Raw genomic sequence first — 24,236 nt, forward strand, 5'->3', positions numbered from 1 at the left:
TCCTCACGCTGTAAGCATGCAGCAGAGGCGATAGAGGGTTGTGAGGGGAAATGAGGTCCTGGAGACAGACATGACCTTTAAGGGGCTGGAAGAAGGGAATCCCAAGGGGGAGACAATGGTGGGAGGAGCCAGGGCGGAGATAGGAGGAACCAGAGTAGAGATGGGAGGAGCCAGAGGATGACCTAGAGCCAAGACAGGATGAAGGCCCAAAACACAACTGATGGATGGAGGAGCCAGACTGGAGTTAGGAGCCTGACTGAGTGAGGTGGAGACTTGACCAGATGGAACCTAGGTGGAGCAGACAGGGTGAGAGAAAGTGGGAGTGAAGACAAGAATGAAACCAGAGTGGAGTCCGGTGGAGCCAGAGGGGTGGAGGGTTGAGGCGCATCTGATAACTCAGAAGTCCAAGGCGACAAATGACCAAGGTGGAGCCAGAGGGACGAGGAAGCCCGGCAGAGCCTTGAGGGATGACAGGCGAGGGTGAAGCCTAGGATAAGCCAAGGTGGATTCCGGGGTTGGATGCTCGAGGTGGAGATGAGGGATCCACAGACCACAGCAGAGCTGTTGACTGGGTAACCCCAGGCGGATCTGTGCAGCCAGGCGGAACCACTGAAGGAGCTGAAGAGAAACAGTGGAGATGAGACAGAGAAACTGGATGGCTTTGGCAGAATAGGAGGAAAACGGCAGGACCATCTAGGATGAATGAGCTTTGGTGCTGGGCAGAGCCAGTGACATTACACCCCCAGAAAAGCACGTCCTCATGCTGTAAGCATCCAGCAGAGGCGATAGGGGTTTCTGGTGGAAATAAGGACCTGGAGACAGACATAACCATTAAGGGGCTGGAAGAAGAGAATCCCAAGGGGGAGACAATGGTGGGAGGAGCCAGGGCAGAGATTGGTGGAATCAGAGTAGAGATGGGAGGAGCCAGAGGATGACCTAGAGCCAAGACAGAATGAAGGCCCAAAACAGACCTGATGTATGGAGGAGCCAGACTGGAGTTAGGAGCCTGACCGAGTGAGGTGGAGACTTGACCAAAGGGAACCTAGGTGGAGCAGAGGAAACATAAAATCATGCTGACATCGAATGTCTGGAGGGCCATGGTGGAGCTGCAGGCCGGCATGACCTAGGTAGAGGTGTGGGCTTGGCAGACGGGGAGAGACGGTGGGAGTGAAGACAAGAATGAAACCAGAGTGGAGTCCGGTGGAGCCAGAGGGGTGGAGGGTTGAGGCGCATCTGATAACTTGGAAGTCCAAGGCGACGAATGACCAAGGTGGAGCCAGAGGGACGAGGAAGCCCGGCAGAGCCTTGAGGGATGACAGGCGAGGGTGAAGCCTAGGATGAGCCAAGGTGGATTCCGGGGTTGGATGCTCGAGGTGGAGATGAGGGATCCACAGACCACAGCAGAGCTGTTGACTGGGTAACCCCAGGCGGATCTGTGCAGCCAGGCGGAACCACTGAAGGAGCTGAAGAGAAACAGTGGAGATGAGACAGAGAAACTGGATGGCTTTGGCAGAATAGGAGGAAAACGGCAGGACCATCTAGGATGAATGAGCTTTGGTGCTGGGCAGAGCCAGTGACATTACACCCCCAGAAAAGCACGTCCTCATGCTGTAAGCATCCAGCAGATGCGATAGGGGTTTCTGGTGGAAATAAGGACCTGGAGACAGACATAACCATTAAGGGGCTGGAAGAAGAGAATCCCAAGGGGGAGACAATGGTGGGAGGAGCCAGGGCAGAGATTGGTGGAACCAGAGTAGAGATGGGAGGAGCCAGAGGATGACCTAGAGCCAAGACAGAATGAAGGCCCAAAACAGACCTGATGTATGGAGGAGCCAGACTGGAGTTAGGAGCCTGACCGAGTGAGGTGGAGACTTGACCAAAGGGAACCTAGGTGGAGCAGAGGAAACATAAAATCATGCTGACATCGAATGTCTGGAGGGCCATGGTGGAGCTGCAGGCCGGCATGACCTAGGTAGAGGTGTGGGCTTGGCAGACGGGGAGAGACGGTGGGAGTGAATACTAGAATGAAACCAGAGAGAAAGAGGAATCCGGTGGAGCCAGAGGTGTGGAGGGTTGAGGTGCGTCTGATAACTCAGAATTCCAAGGCGATGATTGACCAAGGTGAAGCCAGAGAGATGTGGAAGCCCAGCGGAGCCTCAGGGATGACAGGCGAGGGTGAAGCCTAGGATGAGCCAAGGTGGAGCTGATGGGTCGGAGGGCTAAGGTGGAGTCCGGGGTTGGACGCTCAAGGCAGAGATGAGCGATCCACAGACCACGGCAGAGCTGGTAACTGGGCAACCCCAGGCGGATCCGTGCAGCCAGGCGGAACCACTGGAGGAGCTAAAGAGAAACAGCGGAGATGAGGCAGAGGAACTGGATGGCTTTGGCAGAAGAGGAGGAAAAGGAGCTTTAGAGCTGGTCAGAGCCAGTGGCAATGAATGAAACATTCATGAGATACATGGGACTTAGTGCTGGATGATGGAGACTTGGTGCTGGTTTGACTTAATTGTGACAAAGACGACTTGGAACTGGGCTTAACTAGCAATAACGAAGACAACATGGAACTGGACTGAACCAGAAGAGACTGAGACAATTTGGGACTGGACAGAACCAGCAGAAACTGTAGAACAGGAAATATTTCCTCATTAAGCTCATAAAATGATTCTTCAGTAACCTAGCTCATTTCACGGACCTCAGCAACGAGAGCGTTGGCGGAGTTACAATCTGTTCCAACGCACTGTACTAATATGCCCTCGACGAGAGACGCTGATGCCGGCTCACACTCCTGGGCAGATTCTGTAATGGGCTTGGGCTCCGGGATGAACATGGCCTCTGGCAATGGCCCTGGCTCTGTTTTCATGATGGGCTCTGGCTTTTGATCCACTGTGGGAATGGCTGTATGCTGGCTAGGCTTTGGTACCGGAGTGGATCTGTCATTGTCCTTATTCGCTTGGCAGATGGTTAATGGCATGTTGCACTGAACTAGCACCCACACCACATACTTTGCGAAGCTCCCTCAAGCACCATCCATAGGTAAGCATAGCTTTGACCCAGTTGAGGCTTGTTGAGGCTGGTGTTCAAGAATACACAAAACAAGCTCTTAGGGTAGTGGGTAAGGCATGCCAGATCTATGAAGTCATGTGATATTCGAGGAAGTGATTGCAGTGCTCCAGCAGGAGTAGACAAACAGCAGGGATATCCATAATTTTATTTCCCCTTTTGTTGTTTTACTGGATGTATGTCGTACAAAGGAAAAAAGAAAGAAAATAAGCTGCTTATTTCAAAGAGGAATGACTCAACTGCTTAAGGCTGGTTCACACGGGACGATTTTAAAATTGTCGGCCGATTTTCCAAACCTGAGAGATCCCACAGACGGTGATAAAAACATCACGGGTCTAACAGTTTTGGTCGTACAGTGTGTGGTGCGCAGCCACACGGCAAAATCAACACATCACACACAAACCGATTTGACTCCCGAGCATTCCCAGGTCAGATGGAAAATCTCGCAAAATCCCTTGAGATCAAACGTGACTTCAGAGTAAACAATCATGGCGGACGAAGAGGATTCAGTGGCGATAGTGTGTAGTTTGTTTTTAACGAAAAAAAAAGTCCACCGGACTTTCTGGTGCGCCATACCGCCGGGCGCCAGCTGTTTTGATTTTGTTTCCTGCCGGTACTTCCTCTGCGCCTCGTCACCTCGCTTTCTGATTGGCTACACGCCACAGTTCACTGGCTGCGAGCTGGTTCGTCCCCGGGGGACACCACACACAAGGAGAAATCGGGTCAAAAAAATCCAACATGTTTGATATCCCCGATTTGAGATCAGAGCGGTCCCAGCATCCTTCCGAGCAGACGAGAGCAGTCTTAACACACCACACACGGCAGGAATATCTGATCAGATTATTCTATGGTAATCGGAGCATCCTTAAGATTGTCGGAAGGGGTGAATCGGGGCTAAAATCTGCCTAATAATCCTGCCGTGTGAACCAGGCTTTAGACTGATTGTATATACTAGCCCCCCGATAGTCGAAGTCAAACCCTAATGGTCCGATCTTCTATGATAGTTAATGCTTGTTAATTGCCTCTGTTTTTCTGTTTGCGTTTGTTTTTGTTAAATGCATATTTCTAGAAAATGACAATAAAAATTTTCAATTAGGCTACTATTATTATTAGCATTATAGAGAAACATTTATATGTTTATATGTTTATATGTACGGCCATTTTTAATTCATATTTTGATATTATAATCACAGCGATTTAAATAAAGAAATGTAATATTCTTTTCAGTTATACTGCAATTAGCTGAAAATACAGAATAGAAGCAATCAACACTAGATGTATTTTGTATTTCTTTATTTTGCTTTGCTTTTTTTCTAGATTAAAATTTGATTTTCAATTCCAGATTTTCAGACTTAAGTTTGGACTCCAGTGTATCTACAAACTATAATTAAAAATGTATTGCATTACAAATGATATTACAGATCATGTTTGTTGTTACTTGAGGCAAATTAGGATGGATGTATCATTTTAATGACTATTTTTGTGATTTGTTGACATTAGGATAAGGTTTAAATGTAAGTCTGTTTTAACAAAATACTGGGCTTTTCCTTATTTCAAAATGACTAGTCAGCTATTCCCAGAGGACATCTCAGGCTGTAACCCCAAAACTCATCTGATCTGCAGTTATTTGCTTCACGTCTCCCTGCAGCCATGCTCATTTTAAAGATAGCTTTTGTGTTTTAAATCAGTGCAGTAAATGTCTGGCTTGACACTGCCAGTGGCCACAAGTGAGTTTTAATACTGCTTTCCACAGCAGTAGAAATGGGCCTCAACATGAAACCACATGGTAGATAACTCCTAAAGGTAGGGAACTATGTTATTGCCCCCCTCATACACATAAAAGCTCATAACCGTAAAATAGGTCAACCCATTAAGTTTCCAAAATAAAACCTTACACTTTAGCACCTAGAGCCAAACCGTAATGAGGTAATTAAGTTTGTTCTCCCAGGCTTTAGAAATATAAAGGAATGTTGAAATGTTTTAGGTTTTAGCCGATTGTTTTTATTCGTGTAGTTTTTATTAAAAGAGCCATGGTAGACATACACTAGTCACTCTAGGGATCACTTTAGGCTGCTTTAAATACCACGTTTGATCAATTCAGAACATTGACCTAGTTTCAACAATGTTAGCTTTTTGTGTGCAAGCTTAAGTACTGTTAATGACATACTGCTATATATTAATTAACACCAATATTCAAGTACTTAAGATAGATCATGTTGTAAGGCCCTCAACAATCCCTTGCTTGACCCCTCTGCATATTTCTGGAAGAGCCCTATCAGATAAGCCTCTAAAAACTCACACATTACACAACAACAACATTTATTACAATGTAATTTCAGGCGAATACATTTCATATAATATGTATTAAAAATAGGATACAATTTCATTGTGAAACTGTACACCATGATGGTCCCCTCACATTTTAGCAAATTTTAGTATCTACTCTATGGACAATAATATAGAGATTAAACTTGGATATATATATTAGAGCAGTCAATGTGCTGCTTGTATAGCAGTATATATTTACTGTCCTCTGAAAATAACTCGACATATAGCCATTTATTGTCAAAATAGCTGGCAACAAAAGTGAGTCGTAAGTGATGATAGATGTACATCGTTTAATCATGCAAAGCCGCATTCATGTTTTTGTCTTCTAGACAGGACCATACAAATTGTTGTATCTTGTATTAGAGCAGTTCAAATTTGTGCTTCGAGGACAATTCTCTCATACTGACCACTGGATGTGCAACATGGCACCTCATAGCAAATAACTCTCTAAGGATTTGAGAATTAGAATTGTTGCTCTCCCCAAAGATTGCCTAGGCTATAAGAAGATTGGTAACACCCCTACTGTAACTGAGTTACAGTACAGGCCAGTGTCATACAGAGGTTTTCAAATATGGGTTTCACTCGTAACAGGCCTCGCAAGGAAGTTGAGTCCTCATGCTGTGCATCAGGTAGAAGCTGGCTTCAAAAAAAACAGACGCATGAGTGCTGCCGGCATTGCTTTAGAGGTCTCTGAAGCGGAAGGTCAGCTTGTCAGTGCTTAGACCATACGCCGCACACTGCAACAAGTCAAATGGTGTCCAGCATGTGTGTTGACGCCCTGGTGAGGAGTACCAAGAAAATTGTGTCTTTCCTACAGTTAAGCATGGCGGTGGTAGCATCATGAGTGTTCCTGGGACTCGGGAGCGGAGCTTAATTAAGGGGAAACATGGATTCCAACACTTCATTCTGAAGCAGAACATGATGCCCTCCCTTCAGAGACTGGGCCGAATGGCATGATAACGACCCCAAACAAACCGCCAAGATGACAACTGCCTTGCTGAGGAAGCTGAAGTTGAAGGTGATGAAGTGGCCAAGTATGCCTCCAGAACTGAACCCCATTAGCCCCTTTTCCACCGAAGCATTTTGAGAGCCGGTTCGGAGCCGGTGCCTGCGCGCGAACCAGTTCTTTGTGTTTCGACAGCCAAAGAACCGGTTGTCGGCCAGGAGAACTGGTTCCAAAGCGACACCAACTCTCTGGCTGGACTAGAACCATTGTTTTACCACGTCATGCTTACGTCGGGGGCTGGGGGCGGGTTTAGATGTGTTCTAAACATCTTTTCTGACCATAATAAAGGATCGCAAAGCCAAGAGAAACATTTGCAGAAACACGATGGAGTCCGCCTTTGTAAATTGTTATGCTTGAAGTTAGCGCAAGCGTTTCTATTTTTGTAATTTTTTTTTTATTGAAGACATTATAAGCAAAGAAGAAAACAGTCACAATAAAGAACAAATAAATGGAAAGAAAAAAAGGACACAAGACAGGGGTACATAACTTATCAGAAAAGATTACATATCAAACGAAAAGATTAAAAGACTTACATATTTCAATTGTTTTTAAAGCTTTCTTGGTACACGAGTTAGAGATAATCCGAAAGTAATGTTGTATTTGCAAGCGTTTCTAGCGTTTCTAAGACGTATGGCGACGTACACAGTGATGTAATGACGTCGTTCCCTGGGCGCTCTAGTCAGTGGAAAAACAAATAGGTTCTGAAGCGGTTCGCAAGTTGAACCAACTCCGAACCAACTTTGAACCAGCACCAGTTCCGAACCAGTTCTTTTTTTGGTGGAAAAGGGGTAATTGAGCACCTGTGGTTGTTATCCTCAAGTGGAAGGTGGAAAGGCGCAATGTTTCTAACAGCCAGCAGCTCCATGATGTCATTATGGAGGAGTAGAGGAGGATCCCAGCAACAACCTGTGCAGCTCTGGTGAATCCCATGGCCAAGAGGATTAAGGCAGTGCTAGATAACAAAGGTGCTCACTCAAAATATTGACAATTTGGGCACAGTTTTGACATGTTCACTTAGGGTGTAGTCACATTTGTTGCCAGCTATTTTGACAATATTGGCTGCATGTTGAGTTGTTTTCAGAGGACAGCGTGTGACACTTTTTAAGCAGGCATTTGCCTGCTTAAAATTTACTTAGCACATGCCCCATTAAATAGCGTTATGTAATGAGTTATGTCAACATTTGTTAAGTAGCGTGATGATGGAATTCAATATCTGCTGAACTTGCATAGTGTCAGCAGTCTGTTTATTCTCATTTTTTGTGTGATCTAATCTAACTGGACTAAACCACAGTACAGATGTTTCCCTTCTGTCTCCCTCAGGTGGTTTTAACTAACCAGATCACTACACATGTGGGCGAGAAGGTTCATTGTCCTCAGAGGAATCAGGCAGATGGTAAGAACAGCCGTCCATCATCTGCTGGAGTCTAAACTGACTTTTGAGGAGAATGTTTTTGTTTAAAAATACTGTGTTTTGGGATTAGATAGTGGAAATTTAGAACAACAAAATTCTTGTCAAGACGCTGTTCTGTTTCATCCATCCCTAATGATCCGTTTTCTGATCTGGCTAACGGAAACCATTGTTCCAAGCCATTCCGAGATGGTATGTGGGATAAATGAGCGTTAGATATGACCTTCCACACAAGCAGCTGTTGTACTACATCATTGACCCTGGAGAAGATGGAATTACTCTAACCAGGGGGCGGAAAACACGATCCACTCGCTCAACAAACATGTCTGGGCCTTATACGAATCCCACGACATCTCTGATTCCATGGCTGTGCAGTGACCTGTGTCTTCTGTCACTTTATATATGGAATAGTGCAAGTATGCTCTGGCATACATCCAGGTGTACAGTTGAAGAGGGTCTTGTTTTGGGGCAAAGCTTTGGGGAAAGAGAATCAGGCTCCGTTCTCATGTTATCTAACAGACACGTTTCTGTCCTGTAACTTTACCCCCAGACATCGGGTGCTTTATATCTCACTGTTCCACTCTGCAAGGTGGAGTTACCAGGAACTCTTTCTCCCACTCATTTGCTCTGTATCTTTCTCTCACACATGCACACAAATGTTTTTCCATCTCTTGGGATTATGTAGGGAAAGAATGGCCCTTATACAGCCTCACCCTGTTTATCTCCTTCCTTGGTCTTATCTGACCTCTCACTTAAAGGGAAGATTTTTGTGAGTATTTCACGAAATTTTCTGAAACGACTCATATTTCTGTCTGTGATATCTCGGACTCAGAAGACTTTAAATAAAGTGGGCGATGTTAACAATATTATCATATCATCTATTGAAATTCTGAAATGAAAAACACCATAATTTCCAGTGCAATGATTTACTATAACCCTTAAATGCACAAATGTTTCACCAATCATTATTACATATTTGGGTCTTTAGCGACCCGTATCTATATCTGACACGGATTGATCTCTACCTGTCGCAATAATATAAAACTCTTGATATTAGAGTAACAATTACAGAAGAATAAAATAAATCATATTTTGTTATCTTTTGAAGCTTGTAAGGGCTCAGTTTGAGCATATGTTTAAAGGGATACTCCACTTTTTTTGGAAATAGGCTCATTTTACAACTTTTTACAAAGTTTTACCGTTTTCGAATCCATTCAGCCGATTTTCTGATATTTAGAAGAATATCAGTAACCAGACAGTTTCTGGTCTCATTGACTTCCATAGTAGGAAAAAAATATACTATGGAAGTCAATGAGACCAGAAACAGTCTGTTTACTGATATTCTTCTAAATATCAGAAAATGGGCTGAATGGATTCGAAAACGGTAAAACCCAACTGTTTAACTCTGGGGGAGTGGTAAAATGAGCCTTTTTCCAAAAAAAAAGTGGAGTATGCCTTTAATATCATCATCACTGTCCTCCTCGGAGCTCATTTCCCAGTACATTCAGCATCTGGCTCATATTCACCATCTCAAACATATTCCCAAAACCAAAGTTTCAACATTTTCAAAATCAATATTTTGTTAGCTGTCAGCTTCCTCACCAGATCCACCATCAAGTGACAGTGACACAAATATTTTGATTGAGTTAAGTATTAGATCTGCAGTAAATCACTGAGCTGTTTCAAGACTTGCTGATGATACTTCCTATTCTTTTGTTTTCGGCCTGCAGTAACTATGAGTGAAATGTCACTTCATCATTGTTTCAGACATTGCCATATTTTGTAATAAAGGTGAATTGCACTTATTCAGTCATCAAAGATTTAGTGGTGCAGAAAAAAATGTACGACTAAAATAGTATTCTGCCAGGCCAGTAGCGATGTCACTTTGTAAAGAAACACTACATGCCTAGACTAAATATGTGCTGCTCATGTGACAGTTTTCACAAAATTCATGTTTCTGTAGTTTACACAGAGATAATAATGTTATCATTTTCAAAATCTTGCACTTTGAAACTCATTTTCAAAACTTTTTCTTTTCCTCTTTGCCTTTGTAGTGGAAACTACTTTTGAGGTCTTTTGTTGGAGTTGTAGACAAAAGGCCACACCTGTAGTTTGTATCTGCCTCCATAGTTAATCTGAGATGTTGACTAATATCCAGAATAGTAGTTGCTCTCGGCTACAACTGGCTGCTGCTTCAAGCTCGTGATGAGGCCAAAACACATAAATCATAACAGACCTCAGCAGATTTACTCACCATTTCCGCTCTAGTCACCAGTCATTGGCTTCAAATTACTTTTGGGGTCAGATTTGATTCCAGTGCTTCTAGTGTAAAGTCTATGTGGAAAAGAGGCCACTGTGATTTAGTTCAGAGCTCCTCTGAACACTGATAAGAAGGATATTTTGTGCTGTATGATAAGAAATAGCATGACAGAGGAGGTTTTGATTTGTTTCTTTTTCTCCTGCATTTCTGTAACTTTCTAGAGAATTTTAGCATGCTGATATTATGTTGTGAAATTTCCTACAAAAAGGGAGTTTGATGGATGAAGATGCTTTATAAAACATCAAGCAAGCTTAAATCAGGAGTTTAAAAGCGGTGCTAGCTTTAGGTAAGATTTATTTTCCAGTAGCCACTCTAAAAAACTTATATTGCATAAATCCTATTGTCCCATAAAAATGTGGCAGCTGAGTTTGCAAGAAATTCACTGTTAAAAAAACAGTGACAATATTATAGATATTGTGAGCATTGTATATTTTCCTACTTATATTCTATTAAAGTCACTTTGTGTTGTAAATCAAGGTTTTAATGTTGTTTATATGTCTATGTGCTGTTTTTAATATGCTTTTATACAAACCATGTGCAAATTCATAAGTCAACACCATTGCTGAGTATTTTCTCTTTAAAACTGCAGTGAACCAAAGACTCAAAAACGGTCTCAAAAACGCGGTTTGAAATCGCTGGTGTTTCTGACGTCACAAACTACCCTGTAACCAATCAGGTTAACCTGTGATCGTTAACGAGTGGATCTCTCAGCTGGAGTGAGTGAGTGGAGGCGGTGCCTTTTTGCATATTCATAGCACCGCGTATACTAAATGAGACAAGGGTGTAGAGTTACATTCAAGTGACTTTAAGGCATGAATATATTTCAAGGAAAAAAAAACTTAAAATATGTCATTTTGATGATCAAAGATGAGTTTTAAGGGATACAATTATTGTCTGCACTGGGACTTTAAGTCATATAGTGTAATCTAATAATTAATAATCTACTTGAACTCCCAAAATCTTTCATTTAAACACAAAAATGTAATCACCCGTTGAGGAACATAACTGATCAATTTGTGGTAGATCTGACCTCTAAATGGTGTAATTAAATGGGCCTCCTTAAAACCAACTAGTCATTCAAACAACCCACCAATGAAAGATTTGCAGATAGGCTTGTATATGTACAACAAATCAGCAGATGAGCTTTATAAACATCAATGAAACATTCACAAATGTGTTTTTTTTTCCAGTAGGAGGATAACATTAGAGAGAAGACTGTTGGAAAAATTGTACCTCTGCATGATTATTGGCCCAATTCAGCTTTCAAACCAAAATCAGCCCAGAGGACAAAAGTACTCTGCACATTTTTTTAACCACATTATCTTCGAATTTACATCACCACATGAAAGCCATTCCCTTGTCTATGTCCAGCCCAAGTCAACAACTCTCCCATTCCCCTGTTTGACAATCCATCAATAAAAACATTTGGACGTGCTGAATTTGGTGCAAATGCAAATTGGATCCTATAATAACTTATTTGCAGGGTATTAAAAAGAGAGCTGATTGAATTCTTTGAATAGCCCTGTTGTCAAAGTGTGGGAAAGCAGCCCCCATGGCTTCTGTTGGGATCGGAGAGAGTAGGCGGATTATACTGGAACCCAGAGCATTGATTCAAGAAGCTGGGTCTTAACAGGGCGTCACATTTGTTTAGTCTGGCCCTTTCCAACCTTATTACCATGAACTCGCATTAAGTCACATGGTCATTAGTATGCGATTTAGGGGAATCCACTTAGAATGAGTTGTTCCTGTTGATAGTGCTGTATATTTGCACATGGTTTTAGTGCCTGAGGTACCATATATTAATTATGCCAATAAAGTAGCCCACAAAATCTGTTGAACACAATGCAGTTCCCCATCTTGGGGGTCAGTTCTGAGCGGAGAATACAGCAGACTACCATTTTTTGGTGTATTTTACTGGTACTCGTCTCTTTAAAATGTGTTCATTTACACACATCGTCATAAGTGTTTATTAGTGGTAATAAACGTCTGACTGACTACATTATTCTACTTATTACTCAGATATTCACCAAATAAGCATGTGGACATGAAGTATTGGTTTGAGGTTAAGTAGTAATTACTACTAGTAGTAATTAATACAATATTTACAGTTTATATTGTAAATATTGTACACGCAACGATCAAGATGAACATTTACAACCATATTAAACTAATATTAATATTGAAGTTTACTCAGGTCATTTTCACTACAGTCCTATAATTGATAATTGAGATCCAAGATGGTTGCTGTTGCGTTTGTATTAAATGAGGTAGCGAGTCTGTGGTGTGATACTAGACACAATAATAGGTTTTCATTTCAACATGAAAATGATTGATCGCATTCATGTCGCTCCAAACCCATAAAACTTTCATTCATCTTCGAACACACAAACGAAAATATTTTTCATTAAACCTGAACGATTACTGTCCCTCCATTGAGAGTCCATGTAACCAAAACGTTGATGTTATAAAAAGTTCATAAAGACATTTTAAGTAATCCATACATTTACTTGAAATCTTGAAACACAACTACATATTGAGCAAACAATTACTTTTTTTGTTTTATTTTGGGGTGAACTAACCGTTTAAAGTACAGTAGGTGGACAACTAGAATGACAATTACCGCCGCAACAACTGCCGCGGCAAATCCACCACGGCAAAAATAAACCAGTCGTATTTCAAAGTCGTTCACGAAATGACCACCACGTGGCGTAAAGGGACATTTAGCGAAAGCAAAACGTAATTATGTAAAATTAGCCTACATTTTAAACAGAATATAGCAAACTTTTATAGCAGAACATTTTATGAATCAAAAGTTAAAATAGACCTATCTCGAAGTCAGGGAAAATAAATTGGCGCTTTGTACACATAGTGGCGGTTTAGTTACACAAAATGAAGCAAACTCGTATGCGATGATTCTGGTGAATGCCACAAACAATTAAGTTTTCCAGAGAGCTGATTTAAAAGGTTGTAATGCTCTTCTTATTTAATGACTTCTTTATTTAAAACATTATTTTTAAGTGAAATTCAGCTTAGGAAATCTTGAAATGGTAAAAAAAAAAATCTGAATGTATTTTAAAATGAAATTTCAGTCATTCGCTCCAAAAAGAATGACTGACTTTATTTAAACTGTATTTCAGTCTAGTTAGCACCTGGTCCGACTGGATTGCGTGTGTTTAGTAAATAAAGCACAGTTTTGTGGTAAAATTCTGTGTGAAAAGCGGCGCTGTTTAGTGAATTCGCCCTTTTTATCCGTTAATGTGAAACAGAGCTCAAAACCCATCTGGAGCTATAAAGTGGTTGGCTATTGTTTCCAATTTTTTTCTTCTTCTTCTTGGGGGGGTTATTGAGGATGTTGTTGTTGTTGTTGTTTTTTTTCTGGAAGGAGGGGCCTTCCAGACATCCAGTTCACTGACATGTCATGCCAGCCTTTTCAGGTTTCTCCCGCACTCTGACTTTCCACAGGAAATGTTTTGAGGAAGTGAGAGTTGCTGATGTGACAGTTGTGAATAGTATTGTCAGATTACAGCATGGTGCTTAAAATGTTACACAACACAGAATCATGAGAAAGACACTCAGACCATGACCTCAGAGGCCCTGGCTGTTTCTGGTTGTGGCGCAGTGGGCGAACATAAACACACAGGTGTGTTTACATAGCAGTTCGAAGAAGACCCGGATGAGAGTTCTGTCAATAGTAACATTGGTGACTTCCTCAGGTGTCTGACCCAAAGAAGCGTTTCTATTGTTCGTCGGGCTTATCATCTGTTCTACACTCAGTCTTTATACCGCTACAATGACTCACTGGCTCCAAGTGTTCGTGATTCACTGTTGATGAGTGAGTTATAGCAATTGAGGAAATGGTGTATGTATGCTGAGTCCAAAATGAAGTGAAATGAGAAAATGTACTAGCTATAAATATTTGTTACTGACTCTGAAACTGTATTTTTGCATTTACCTTATCATGTCGGTGACTGTCGGTGATCAGATGTGACACTTTAAATTGATTAAAAGTGATTTATATTCTTACAAAAGATTTCTGTTACAAATAAATGCTTTTTTTTTTTAAACGTTCTGTTTATCAAGGAATGCTGAATGTCACAGTTTTACACCCAAAGTTAAGCACAACTGTTTTCTACATCGGTAATAAGATGTATCAACAAATCAGTGCATTGAAATTATTTTTAAAGGACCATGTGACACTAAAGACATTCTAATAGAAAACCATTAACTATATATATATATACACACACACACGGTATTATGGTTTTACTATATTTTTGCAGGCTTGGTGAGCGTAAGAATCTTCTTTCAAAAAGATGTTCTGATGAATCTTTGCCCAGTAATCCTTTGAACAGTAAAGCTAATTCACCTAAATGATGATATTAATTAAATTTGCACCAATACAGTAAAGTGTGAACCCTGACTGTATGAATTCTGTTTTGTTTTTTGGGGCCGTCAGGATCTACTGAGGAGGACTCTGGGTTTGTGACAGCGGCGCTGGGAAACACATGGAGTCACTGTGTTAACACACGCCTCATTCTCCAGTATGAAGACACAGAACGGAGACAGGTACACACTCTTTTACTCCTCTGTGCAAATTAGCAAAATGTTTTTTTGCCATAACGGACAAATTCAAAAACAACCAAAAGACACCTAACCAAGTGACCGAAATATTTAGTAGATATATGCATTAAAAATATAGTTATTCTCTTGTGAAAAAAAATGGACCAGAGGTACTGATCACATCATTTTGAACCCTACTGTTTTTTTTTTTAGATTCTCTAGAATGATAATGTCCCTCCCCTAATAGAGTGCAACAGCTGGATTCCGGTAGTAAAAATTTTGTAAAAATTTATTTTTTAACAAAAACGAATAAACCTTTAAAGGCCTGTTCACACTGAGACGAATTTCGCGCGCGATATCCGCCGACGTTTAACACCTCGTGACTAAACACTGGGTGCCAATGTGAGCGTGCACACCGACGCGAAAAATGCCACGCGTAAAAGCGTCTTTTTTTAAAAAACGCCTCGGGTTCGTTATTTTGGTTTGACGCACCACGTCAAAAACTATCCGACCAATGAGACTGGTGCTTTTGCTCACGTGTCTGGTGCTTCTGAAGTTACAGTAAAACACAACTTGGGGGCGCTCAAACACAAAACGGTCTTGCCGAGCACACATACGGCGAAGAAGATACACGCCACCGTCTACAATGCAGGAAGACAAGGAAGATGCAAGGCAAGATACCTATGGGCAAGATGAATGAGCATAACGAGCTGTATGATAATATTTATATTAGTATTTCTGTAATAATAGTATAGTATAGTGTGACCAACAGTCCTGTTTTCCCAGGACATGTGTAACGGTCACTTAAGATGGGAACTGCACATGTGCGTAGTGTCAAGTGAGGAGATGACCACTCTGCCGACTCTCTTTGTATTCTTTCTTATATTTCCTTTTTCTATTGTGACCAGAGTTGGATGTTTGTTTTTCTGTGTATATAAATAGATTTTGTTAGTTCGTTTTTGTACGTTTGTGAGAGCTTTTTCTTTTTATTTAGTTATTTACTATTTATATATTTAATTTTCTAATACAGAAGACTTTATTTCTATTACTATTTCATACATATTTGAAACCTGAGTAAACTCTGAGAAGCCTTTCTGAATTTGTGTCTTGTAATATAACAATTTTCTATCCATACAGAGGAGGCATTTAAATGTATTGAAATTAATAAGGCATCTTTGAGTAAACTTCGAGGATCGTTTGAGTTGCTAGGCCGAGTATCCTGGTTTTTAGTAATCAAAATATGGTCACCCTAGTGTAGTATACTGTTATTATTTCTGTTTTACATTAAGCGCCATCTAATGTCAGGGAATGAATTTGCATGTTCACTCGGCTCATGGTAAGCGGAAATCGCTTGGGTGTGAACACGAAAAACGCTGGCGAATAACGCGTGCTGATATTTGCCCCGGTGTGTACGGGCCTTTAAAGACGCCTTTTGTGAGCTACGGATTTATAGTGGAAAACCACAACACCCATAATGCTGTACAGAAAATTCCACCAATCAGAGTCACGGCATTCAAATCATTGTGTTGTTGTCTCCCTATGCTCTCAAAATATTTGCATACATTTGCACATATTTTGCAAAAAACTTGTGTTGTTTCCATAGATAATCAACACCTATTGCAATTCACCCTCATAGCTGGTTCAAAAATAAATCGAAAGAGACTTCTGGAACCAATGCAACTTATAAAGTGGGCCACCTGCAAGTAGCAAATGCGTTTTAAATGACACTATCATCAATTTGTCCCCTTAAACTTCCTGCTTCAACAGGATATGCGTCAACACAAGCAAAATAAAACTGCACGCATCCAGCGATTTCTTCTTTAAGACAAGCTTCAAAGAAAGAAAACTCGTCTTACTCCACCACCCCTTTCATTGTCTCGGTCTGCCCTACTTGTTTTCGTCCTGTCAAATAATGGCATTGCCCGTACACCCTTAGAGCCCTGAAGACTTTGTTTTTCTCTTTTCCGACTGAGCTCCCACCTAAAGAAAGGCACACTGATAGAGAGGCGGTGGTCCAAAACTGCTGGTACACAAGGAAGGCAATGGTGCCTGGCTCTTTTGTACGGTTCAGTGGCTCTTTCATTGAAAAAAAAAAAAAAACCCTTAGAAACTCCCTGCTTTTCTGCCATTTACTGTGGCTGTTATCCAGAGGTAAAGTCATACTACTTCATATGTGAGAGATGTGCGTTTGGGTTAAAGTGAGGGGAACTGGGCTGTTTTTGGTGGCTGAAAGGCTTTGTGTCTGTGTGTCACGGCGCATCAGTGAGGAATCGCATTCACACAAAGCAACTGGCTGCAGGTTTGTAAAAACGAACTCATGCTTAACCACAAGTAACAATATATCCCTGCAAAGGCGAAACTAAGGAAATGCACAAGTTTATTTTTATCCAAAAAGCCTAGAGCAAGTCTTGCCGTCTGTGGACGGTTAACTTGAGACGGAAATGCCTTTCATTTCATGAGTACACAAGTTATAAAGCAGTCATATTAGGCAGAAGGCACAAACGCTTCAATTGTTTACTTTGGTTTGAGGGATCTGATTCATTTCCGATTAATGTTTTTACGCAACAGTTGCACCCTTCACCTCATGCCTGTTTCCTCTTTTGAGTTTTTGTTGAGGAGTTTTCACTAAGATATCTCATTTTGAACAAGGCGCACCCCTAGTGCAGGGTTTCGATGTTAGATGCTGATGACAAAAGGAGCAATGTAGATTCACCAGACTCTCTAATAGGCTTTGACGCAGGTTGCCGGCAGACACTGCTGACTGTGGTAACCCAATGCTGCTGCTTCCCTAAAGGCTGTTTTCCAGGATCCTATGCTTGCTTTTATGTCTATTGACGTAGCAGCCAGATAGATGCCTTTTTTGTTGCATAAGGGGAAGGAGTTCAGACATGTTAAATAATGAAGTGCAAGTAGGGTTATTGATTTAGTCTGATACATTTTGTAAAAACAAAGTACTTTTTTTGTGTTTTGCTGTAAAGATATAAAATAATATGATATAAATATAACCAAAATAAACAGCCATTTTTTAAATTCAGTGATTCACTTGAGTACTTCAAAACGAGTACCACAATAATAATGTAATGCCTTTTTAATGCCCGCCCCCCCCCCCCCCCCAAAGTGTGTGTTTGTGTGTGTGTTCACTACCATTCAAAACTTTTTATATTTATATTTTATATGGAAGACATTGTTATAAATATATATATATGAAGAGTTCAGATGCAAAAGCCTCTAAGTGCCATCTGAAATTTTCTTCTAGAATGATGATTTTTATCAAGCTTGTATATTTCAGTTCAGTAATTTCACTTAAATGGCAATTAATAGGTAATCTTCATTGTCATTTAAGTGAAATTACTGACCTGAAATATACAAGCTTGATAAAAATGATCATTCTAGAAGAAAATTTCAAATGGCACTTAGAGGCTTTTGCATCTGAACTCTTCATATATAGTATATATAGTATACATTTTTTTAAAATAAATGTTTTTCTTTTGAGCTTTCTGCTCATCAAAATTACATTTGTAAATATATCTTAAAATTAAGGATGAGCCGAAACGAAAATTATGGGCTCGATGCACTTGGCCGAAAAACGAAGCCGAAAATAACCTTTTTTTTTTAATAATTACTGATTTATTTTACGATTATTATTTTTTTGTATAATTGAATTAATAATATACTTTTTTAATTCAATTCAATAATTTTGTTTTAACACACCAAAATTGGATAGAAAATATATTAAAATATATGAATATCATTCTTCATTCAGTTCTATGCAACATAATTAGATTTAAAAGATCCAATTTTTGACCAATTATCAAAATAAAGTATAGTCCTAGAAAACTAATCTCATCAGAGCATGTGAGCAGATGGCGGAGAGCGGATCAAGGAACGAGAGGGTAGCGTTATTTTTACCAGCGTTGCCCAGCAGGGCTTTACCACACCATGTTTCTGCACAGTATAGGGCTATTGCAAACAGAAACAAGACTACTACTAAATACAAATTTCATATCGGGATTATTTGAACAGACTTTGCTTTTCCTGGTGAGTGAGCGGGTACATAAGTGGAGCATTTGCTTGGGCCGGCGACTGAGCAGAGAGCGTACTGGGTGCCGGTACAGACGTAACTGCTCAGCCAGAGTCGCTTCGAGTTCATCTTGTGTGTACATCTCGCAAAGTTGTGTGTGCGGCAGAGCTGCAAATATTTTCCGCCGACTGACCCAAAACTTTTGAACAATTGTGTGTAATTATTCAAATGATCACATCATTATCTCCACAGCACTGCTGATTGGTTGCTGTTGCATCAGCGGCCAATGAGCTGCTTTCAGAAACCCTCCACCTTCCCCAGCTCCACTAGGTCTAATGGTCATATCTTGCGTGAATTGTCATGACATAATTAGAATTACTTTAATATATTAATTGAACGATTTAAGTCTGTTGTCAGCCCTAACTATTAGCGACTACACTTTGGCCTTGTGTTGATACCGTGGCCATTGAGTGACATTGAGCAGTTCTCTTACTACTCCTACGTCTCTTCTTGTTTCTTGTTTCAGATTATCATTGCCAAGTCACCCGTGGCCCCTTTTGCGGTGCTGAGCTACACTGTTCAGAGGGAGGGCATCCGTCTTGAGGGTGAGTGTGCTTGAAGAACAGTGAACTGACAAAACTGAACCTTAAAAACATGACACCAGTGTAAGGCAGGTAAGGACATGTTATGAAGTGGAAGTGCCAGTGGAAATGAAAATTAATGTGGTGTTGCACTAAGTGCACAGGAACTGGTTTTAGGGGACATAAAATTGACATATTGAAATTGTTTATGTACACATCCTCAAAGTATATGCATAATTTATCTTAAAGGGGTCCTGTTATGCTTTATACATTTTTAACTTTCTGTAAAGTTTAATGTTGCTGTTTGGGCTTATAAATCTGCAAAGCCACTCCAAAAAATAACTCTATATCAGTGTCACTGTTTCTGAACTCCCGGAAACGCCTCCATTGTAGTCTTGAGTTTTCTTCCGGTAACATACACATCATAATAGTCATCATTTAAATAATTTCCGCTCAAATCATGCTAAAAAAAAGGAGGTGAGTCCTGGTTGAGTTTCATTAGTAGTGTGAAACTCTTCTTTACGGTTACGGGAAGGGGTTGTTTTCCCAAACACGCTCAAAGCGGTTGACCAATCACACAGCATTATAGACAGACTGGGAAGAAATGTGCTGCAACAATGTAACATATAAAAAATAATGTGGTTTTTGAACATGCAAATGTATTGTTCTAGTGGACCCCAAATACAAAAATCAAGACTTTGAAAAAGGGCCTAATAGCTCGCTTTTAAAGCTACACTGTGTAACTCTTTTAGTTTATTCATTGCTAGATTTCAAATATATATGTGCTCATTAATGTGTATTTACTTCGTTCAAGTAATAAAGTATTCTCGTGAGTGTATGATATGCCATTGAAAATACATACGGGTAAGGGGTTCTAATGTCGGTCGCCACGTTGCCCCTCCATCTTGAAAGTGCATTAGCCAAAGAGGGACACACCCGTTAATTCAAGTTTCGCCTTTCGCGTTTACGTTTGAGTTAACACTCATGGGCGAGGTCGAAGCCATGTTAATCTTGGACTCCATTGGCCACCGTAGGAGTTAAAACGAAATCGGAATTGAGAGGAACAGAAACTAATATTCACTAGATGGTAATATACCTAAAAAAATACCATGGTTGGTTTTTCAAAAAGCTAATAATACAAGTGCAGTCATTTGTGCGTGTGGTTTGTGTTGTTAAACCTTCTGGGTCAGAACTTCTGCCCACTGCAGTTTAACTTCCAGGACCTCTGACTGTCCTGTCAGGATCATTTGAATTCATCCGTGGGCTTCACAGTTTACCTCGGGGCGGTTTGTGTGGATTTCCAACACCACAAAACTTTAATGGGAAACAGGATATCAGAGGAAAAACACAGTTGGGGCTGGTTTGGCTCTTCAGCAGAGGTTTACGGTGGTGTATAGGTGGTGGACTTTTAACAGCACTTGGAGAAGAATTCAAAAGTAATTCACCTTGACGTACCCGAGGTCTTTTTCGGGTTTGGAATGGAAGTAGTTTGCTTGTGCAGTTTTACTTAAAGCTATGATTGATATCAGCAGTATCAGTTCTGCATAAATTAATAACAATGAGAAATCAAACAGCTCACACTTCTTGTTGATGCCTGTGTTTCATGCTGATATGACACACATTCAGGAGCTTGTTCTTGTTTTTGCTGGGTTTTATTAGAGGAAGCAAGTACTAAATTAGCACATTCGGTGCTTTTGTTTAGAGAGATGCTGTCGATTTTGTCTGGGAAATTAGTGTAGCGCAAAACATTTAGGGCCGCAACAAACTACTATTCTGCTTTTCTATTAATTGAGGAAGAAGGTAAAGAAGAGGTAAAGAATCTTCTGCTGCTGAAGAACCTGCCACATTCCCTTTAGAAATGGAAAATATACATTTGTCCTTTGTCAGTGAAAGGTTTAGGGATGCAAGATTTGTAAATAATAATAATAATAATAATAAAGTCCCTTATGCTTACCAAGACTGCATTTATTTGATCAAATACTGTAAATACAAAACATTTTGTGAAATATGATTACAATTTTACATTTTCTATTTTAATACATTTTAAAATGTAATTTGTGATGGCAAAGCTGAATTTTCTTCCGTGTCACATGATCCTTCAGAAATCATTCTAATATAAAAAAAAAACATTCTTAACATTTTTTTTTAATATTTGTAGAAACAACATTTATTTGTAATTTTTTTGTTTAACAATTTAAAAGTCTTTACTATCACTTTTTATCAAATTAATTTGACCTTGCTTAATAAAAGTATTAATTTATTTCTTTATATATATACTGTATATATATATATATATATATATGTGTGTGTTTGTGTGTGTGTGTGTGTGTGTGTGTGTGTGTGTGTGTGTGTGAAGAGGTCAGATGCAAAGTGCCATTTGAAATTTTCTTCTAGAATGATCGTTTTTATCAAGCTTGTATTTTAAGTTCAGCAATTTCACTTAAATGACAATTAATAGGTAATCTGCATCGTCATTTAAGTGAAATTACTGAACTTAAAATACAAGCTTGATAATATATAAGAAAATTTCAAATGGGACTTAGAGGCCTTTGCATCTTAACTCTTCAAATATATATATATATAAATTTCACTGACCCAGAACTTTTGAACGATAGTGTTTACTTTGTTGTGCATTTTATAGGTTACAAGTGTGCTTAGTTTAGCCAAATGTCGATAATTTATTTACAGTTGTGCAATATTAGAAAGGAAGATCCTGAGAAAACAAAAGTCTACGTTAAACGCATTAGTACATGTACTTACTATAGTAATAACAAAAAATTATGCACAACCATAACTCTATAATAATTACATGTTGTTAATTAATATCACTCAGTGGTTATTTGAGTAAGTACAATGTAACTACATCACCTTAAAATAAAGCATAACCAAAGCAAAGCAAAATATATTTTCGATTTAAATTTTCACCCCAAATGTGTTGTGACTTTTTTTTTGGTTTCATTCAAGAGTTTGTTTTTCGTTGTATCACTACATCTAAGCAATTCCCTATTTCTGTACTCTGCTGACAAAGCTTCTCTATGAAGAGATTGTGTGGTTGTGCGTCTTTGTGTTGGAGAGTGAGAAAGTCTTGTGTGTGTCCATTTGAATCCAGCTATTGAATAGTTCTGCTGTGGTCTGGCTCTCTGCATCAGTTGTGTTAATCAGTCTCTCTTAACAAGTGCATCTTTGATGTGTGGCTCGCAAAGCCTGCCAGCTTCAAATAAAGACCCTGTATGAGAAAGACCTTTGAAACACTCTTCACACACTTCTCTCAGAGCTTCTTACACGATGTCCTCAAGTCAATCGCACACGCATACACTAATGCTTCCTGCCAATATTTGATATCGACATGCCTCTGGACTTCACTTTAATCCAGAAATGATTATTGTTGGTTACTGGTGTGTGGATGATGCCAAAAATGTTAATATAAATTATTGAAATAGTAGAAACCTCAACTTCCTCATCTGAAACAAACACCTTATCCTCCAACTCTGTTTTAAAATATGATTTATTTTTGACATTCCATTCTTCAGTGTCACATGACTTTTCAGAACTCATTCTAATATGTGTTTCTGCTCGATAAACATTTCTTATCATTACCCCAATTGAAAACTCCTGCTTAGTATTTTTCTGGTAACGCTTGATAACCATGATTTTTTTTTTTAAGATCATTTGATAAAAAGATCAAAAACAGCATTTATTTGAAATACATTTTATTTTCTAACATTTATGTTTGATCAATATAATGCAACCTCTCTGAATAATAATAAAAAAAAAAAAATGGTAACAGTTTATTTTAAGGTTAAATAGTTACACATGTACCATATACTTACTAGGGGTTGCACAGACCAGTCGACTAGTCAATTTTAATGGTCTGCCATGACGCTTTAAGCTCGACGTCAACTAGTCGCTGATCATTAATGGCCTATAGAGGGCGTAACAGGACAAGAAATCATTGAAGTCTACTTGTATATTCTGTTCCCAACAGTTAAAATGACAAATAAATGCCATGGAGTCTCAACTCGAGGTTAAGGCTTATTTGTTCATTAATGACGTCATCAGCGACTAGTCGACTCGATTCACATAAATGTTGACTTAAAAAAAATCTGAAGTTGTAATATGAACTCCTAATGCTTATTAGTAAAAACAGTAAATCATTCATAATTAGAAGTTATTAACCCTATGTAAAGTTATTTCAAATAAACCTTCAATTGAAGTGTTCTATATCAACTAGTTGACTATAGGGGTCTTGAGTTGTCTCTTTTTTAAAAAATAAATAAATTCAAAAGACACAAAACTTCACATTTGTACAAAATAAATGGAAAAATATACACTGGGCATGAATATTTTGGCACTTTACCTTTTAATTATTTAGCAAGACATACCGTACCAGTCAACTCTGCCTTATCTTGATAAATGACCTTAAATAAACCTATTCTATATTGCTGTTATTCCTACATGTTGCGTAACTTCCTTTGCCATAATTGTCATGAGACATTTTTATGTGAATTTGGAAGGAAGTTGTGAGATGATTAGTTAATCTCAGCGTTTAAACTTTCCAGTAAGCCTCAAGTCAATGTTCCTGCCAAGACAAAACCATAGGCGCTCTTACACCACATTTTGTCAAAGAAATTTAAGACATGAACAATATTCACCATCTGTCACTTACATAATAGAGGGCCAATAATACATTTTTTTTAATATATTAAAAAAGATGCATTAAAGGTACAATATATACGATTTTTTGTAATAAAATATCCAAAAATCACTTGCACAGTGTGATATTGTCACGTTGCAGGTTGGAACATCGAAGGAAGCAGGATCCAAATGCAGCAGCAGTAGTACTTTTATTAAATAAACCAAAGACTAGACATAACTGAGACACAGCGAACAAGATCAACATCTAACAACATCAAGAACCCACAACCACTGTAACACGACACATGGTTTAAATA

At 39.4% G+C, this 24,236-nt stretch overlaps 1 protein-coding gene across 2 annotated transcripts in view; it reads left to right on the top strand.

Annotated features, from left to right (window-relative positions):
* Positions 1–24,236, top strand: part of rad51b (RAD51 paralog B) — a 50,628-nt gene that overhangs the window by 10,792 nt on the left and 15,600 nt on the right. For both annotated transcript variants that reach the window (XM_039692093.2, XM_089118490.1), the window contains exons 7-9: positions 7,715–7,787; positions 14,579–14,688; positions 19,230–19,308. In XM_039692093.2, coding sequence (XP_039548027.2) covers positions 7,715–7,787; positions 14,579–14,688; positions 19,230–19,308 — 262 coding nt within the window. The remainder of the gene's footprint in view (positions 1–7,714; positions 7,788–14,578; positions 14,689–19,229; positions 19,309–24,236) is intronic.

The sequence above is a fragment of the Pimephales promelas genome, chromosome 13, assembly GCF_988280905.1.
Source record: "Pimephales promelas chromosome 13, fPimPro1.hap1.1, whole genome shotgun sequence".
Lineage (NCBI taxonomy): Eukaryota > Metazoa > Chordata > Actinopteri > Cypriniformes > Leuciscidae > Pimephales > Pimephales promelas.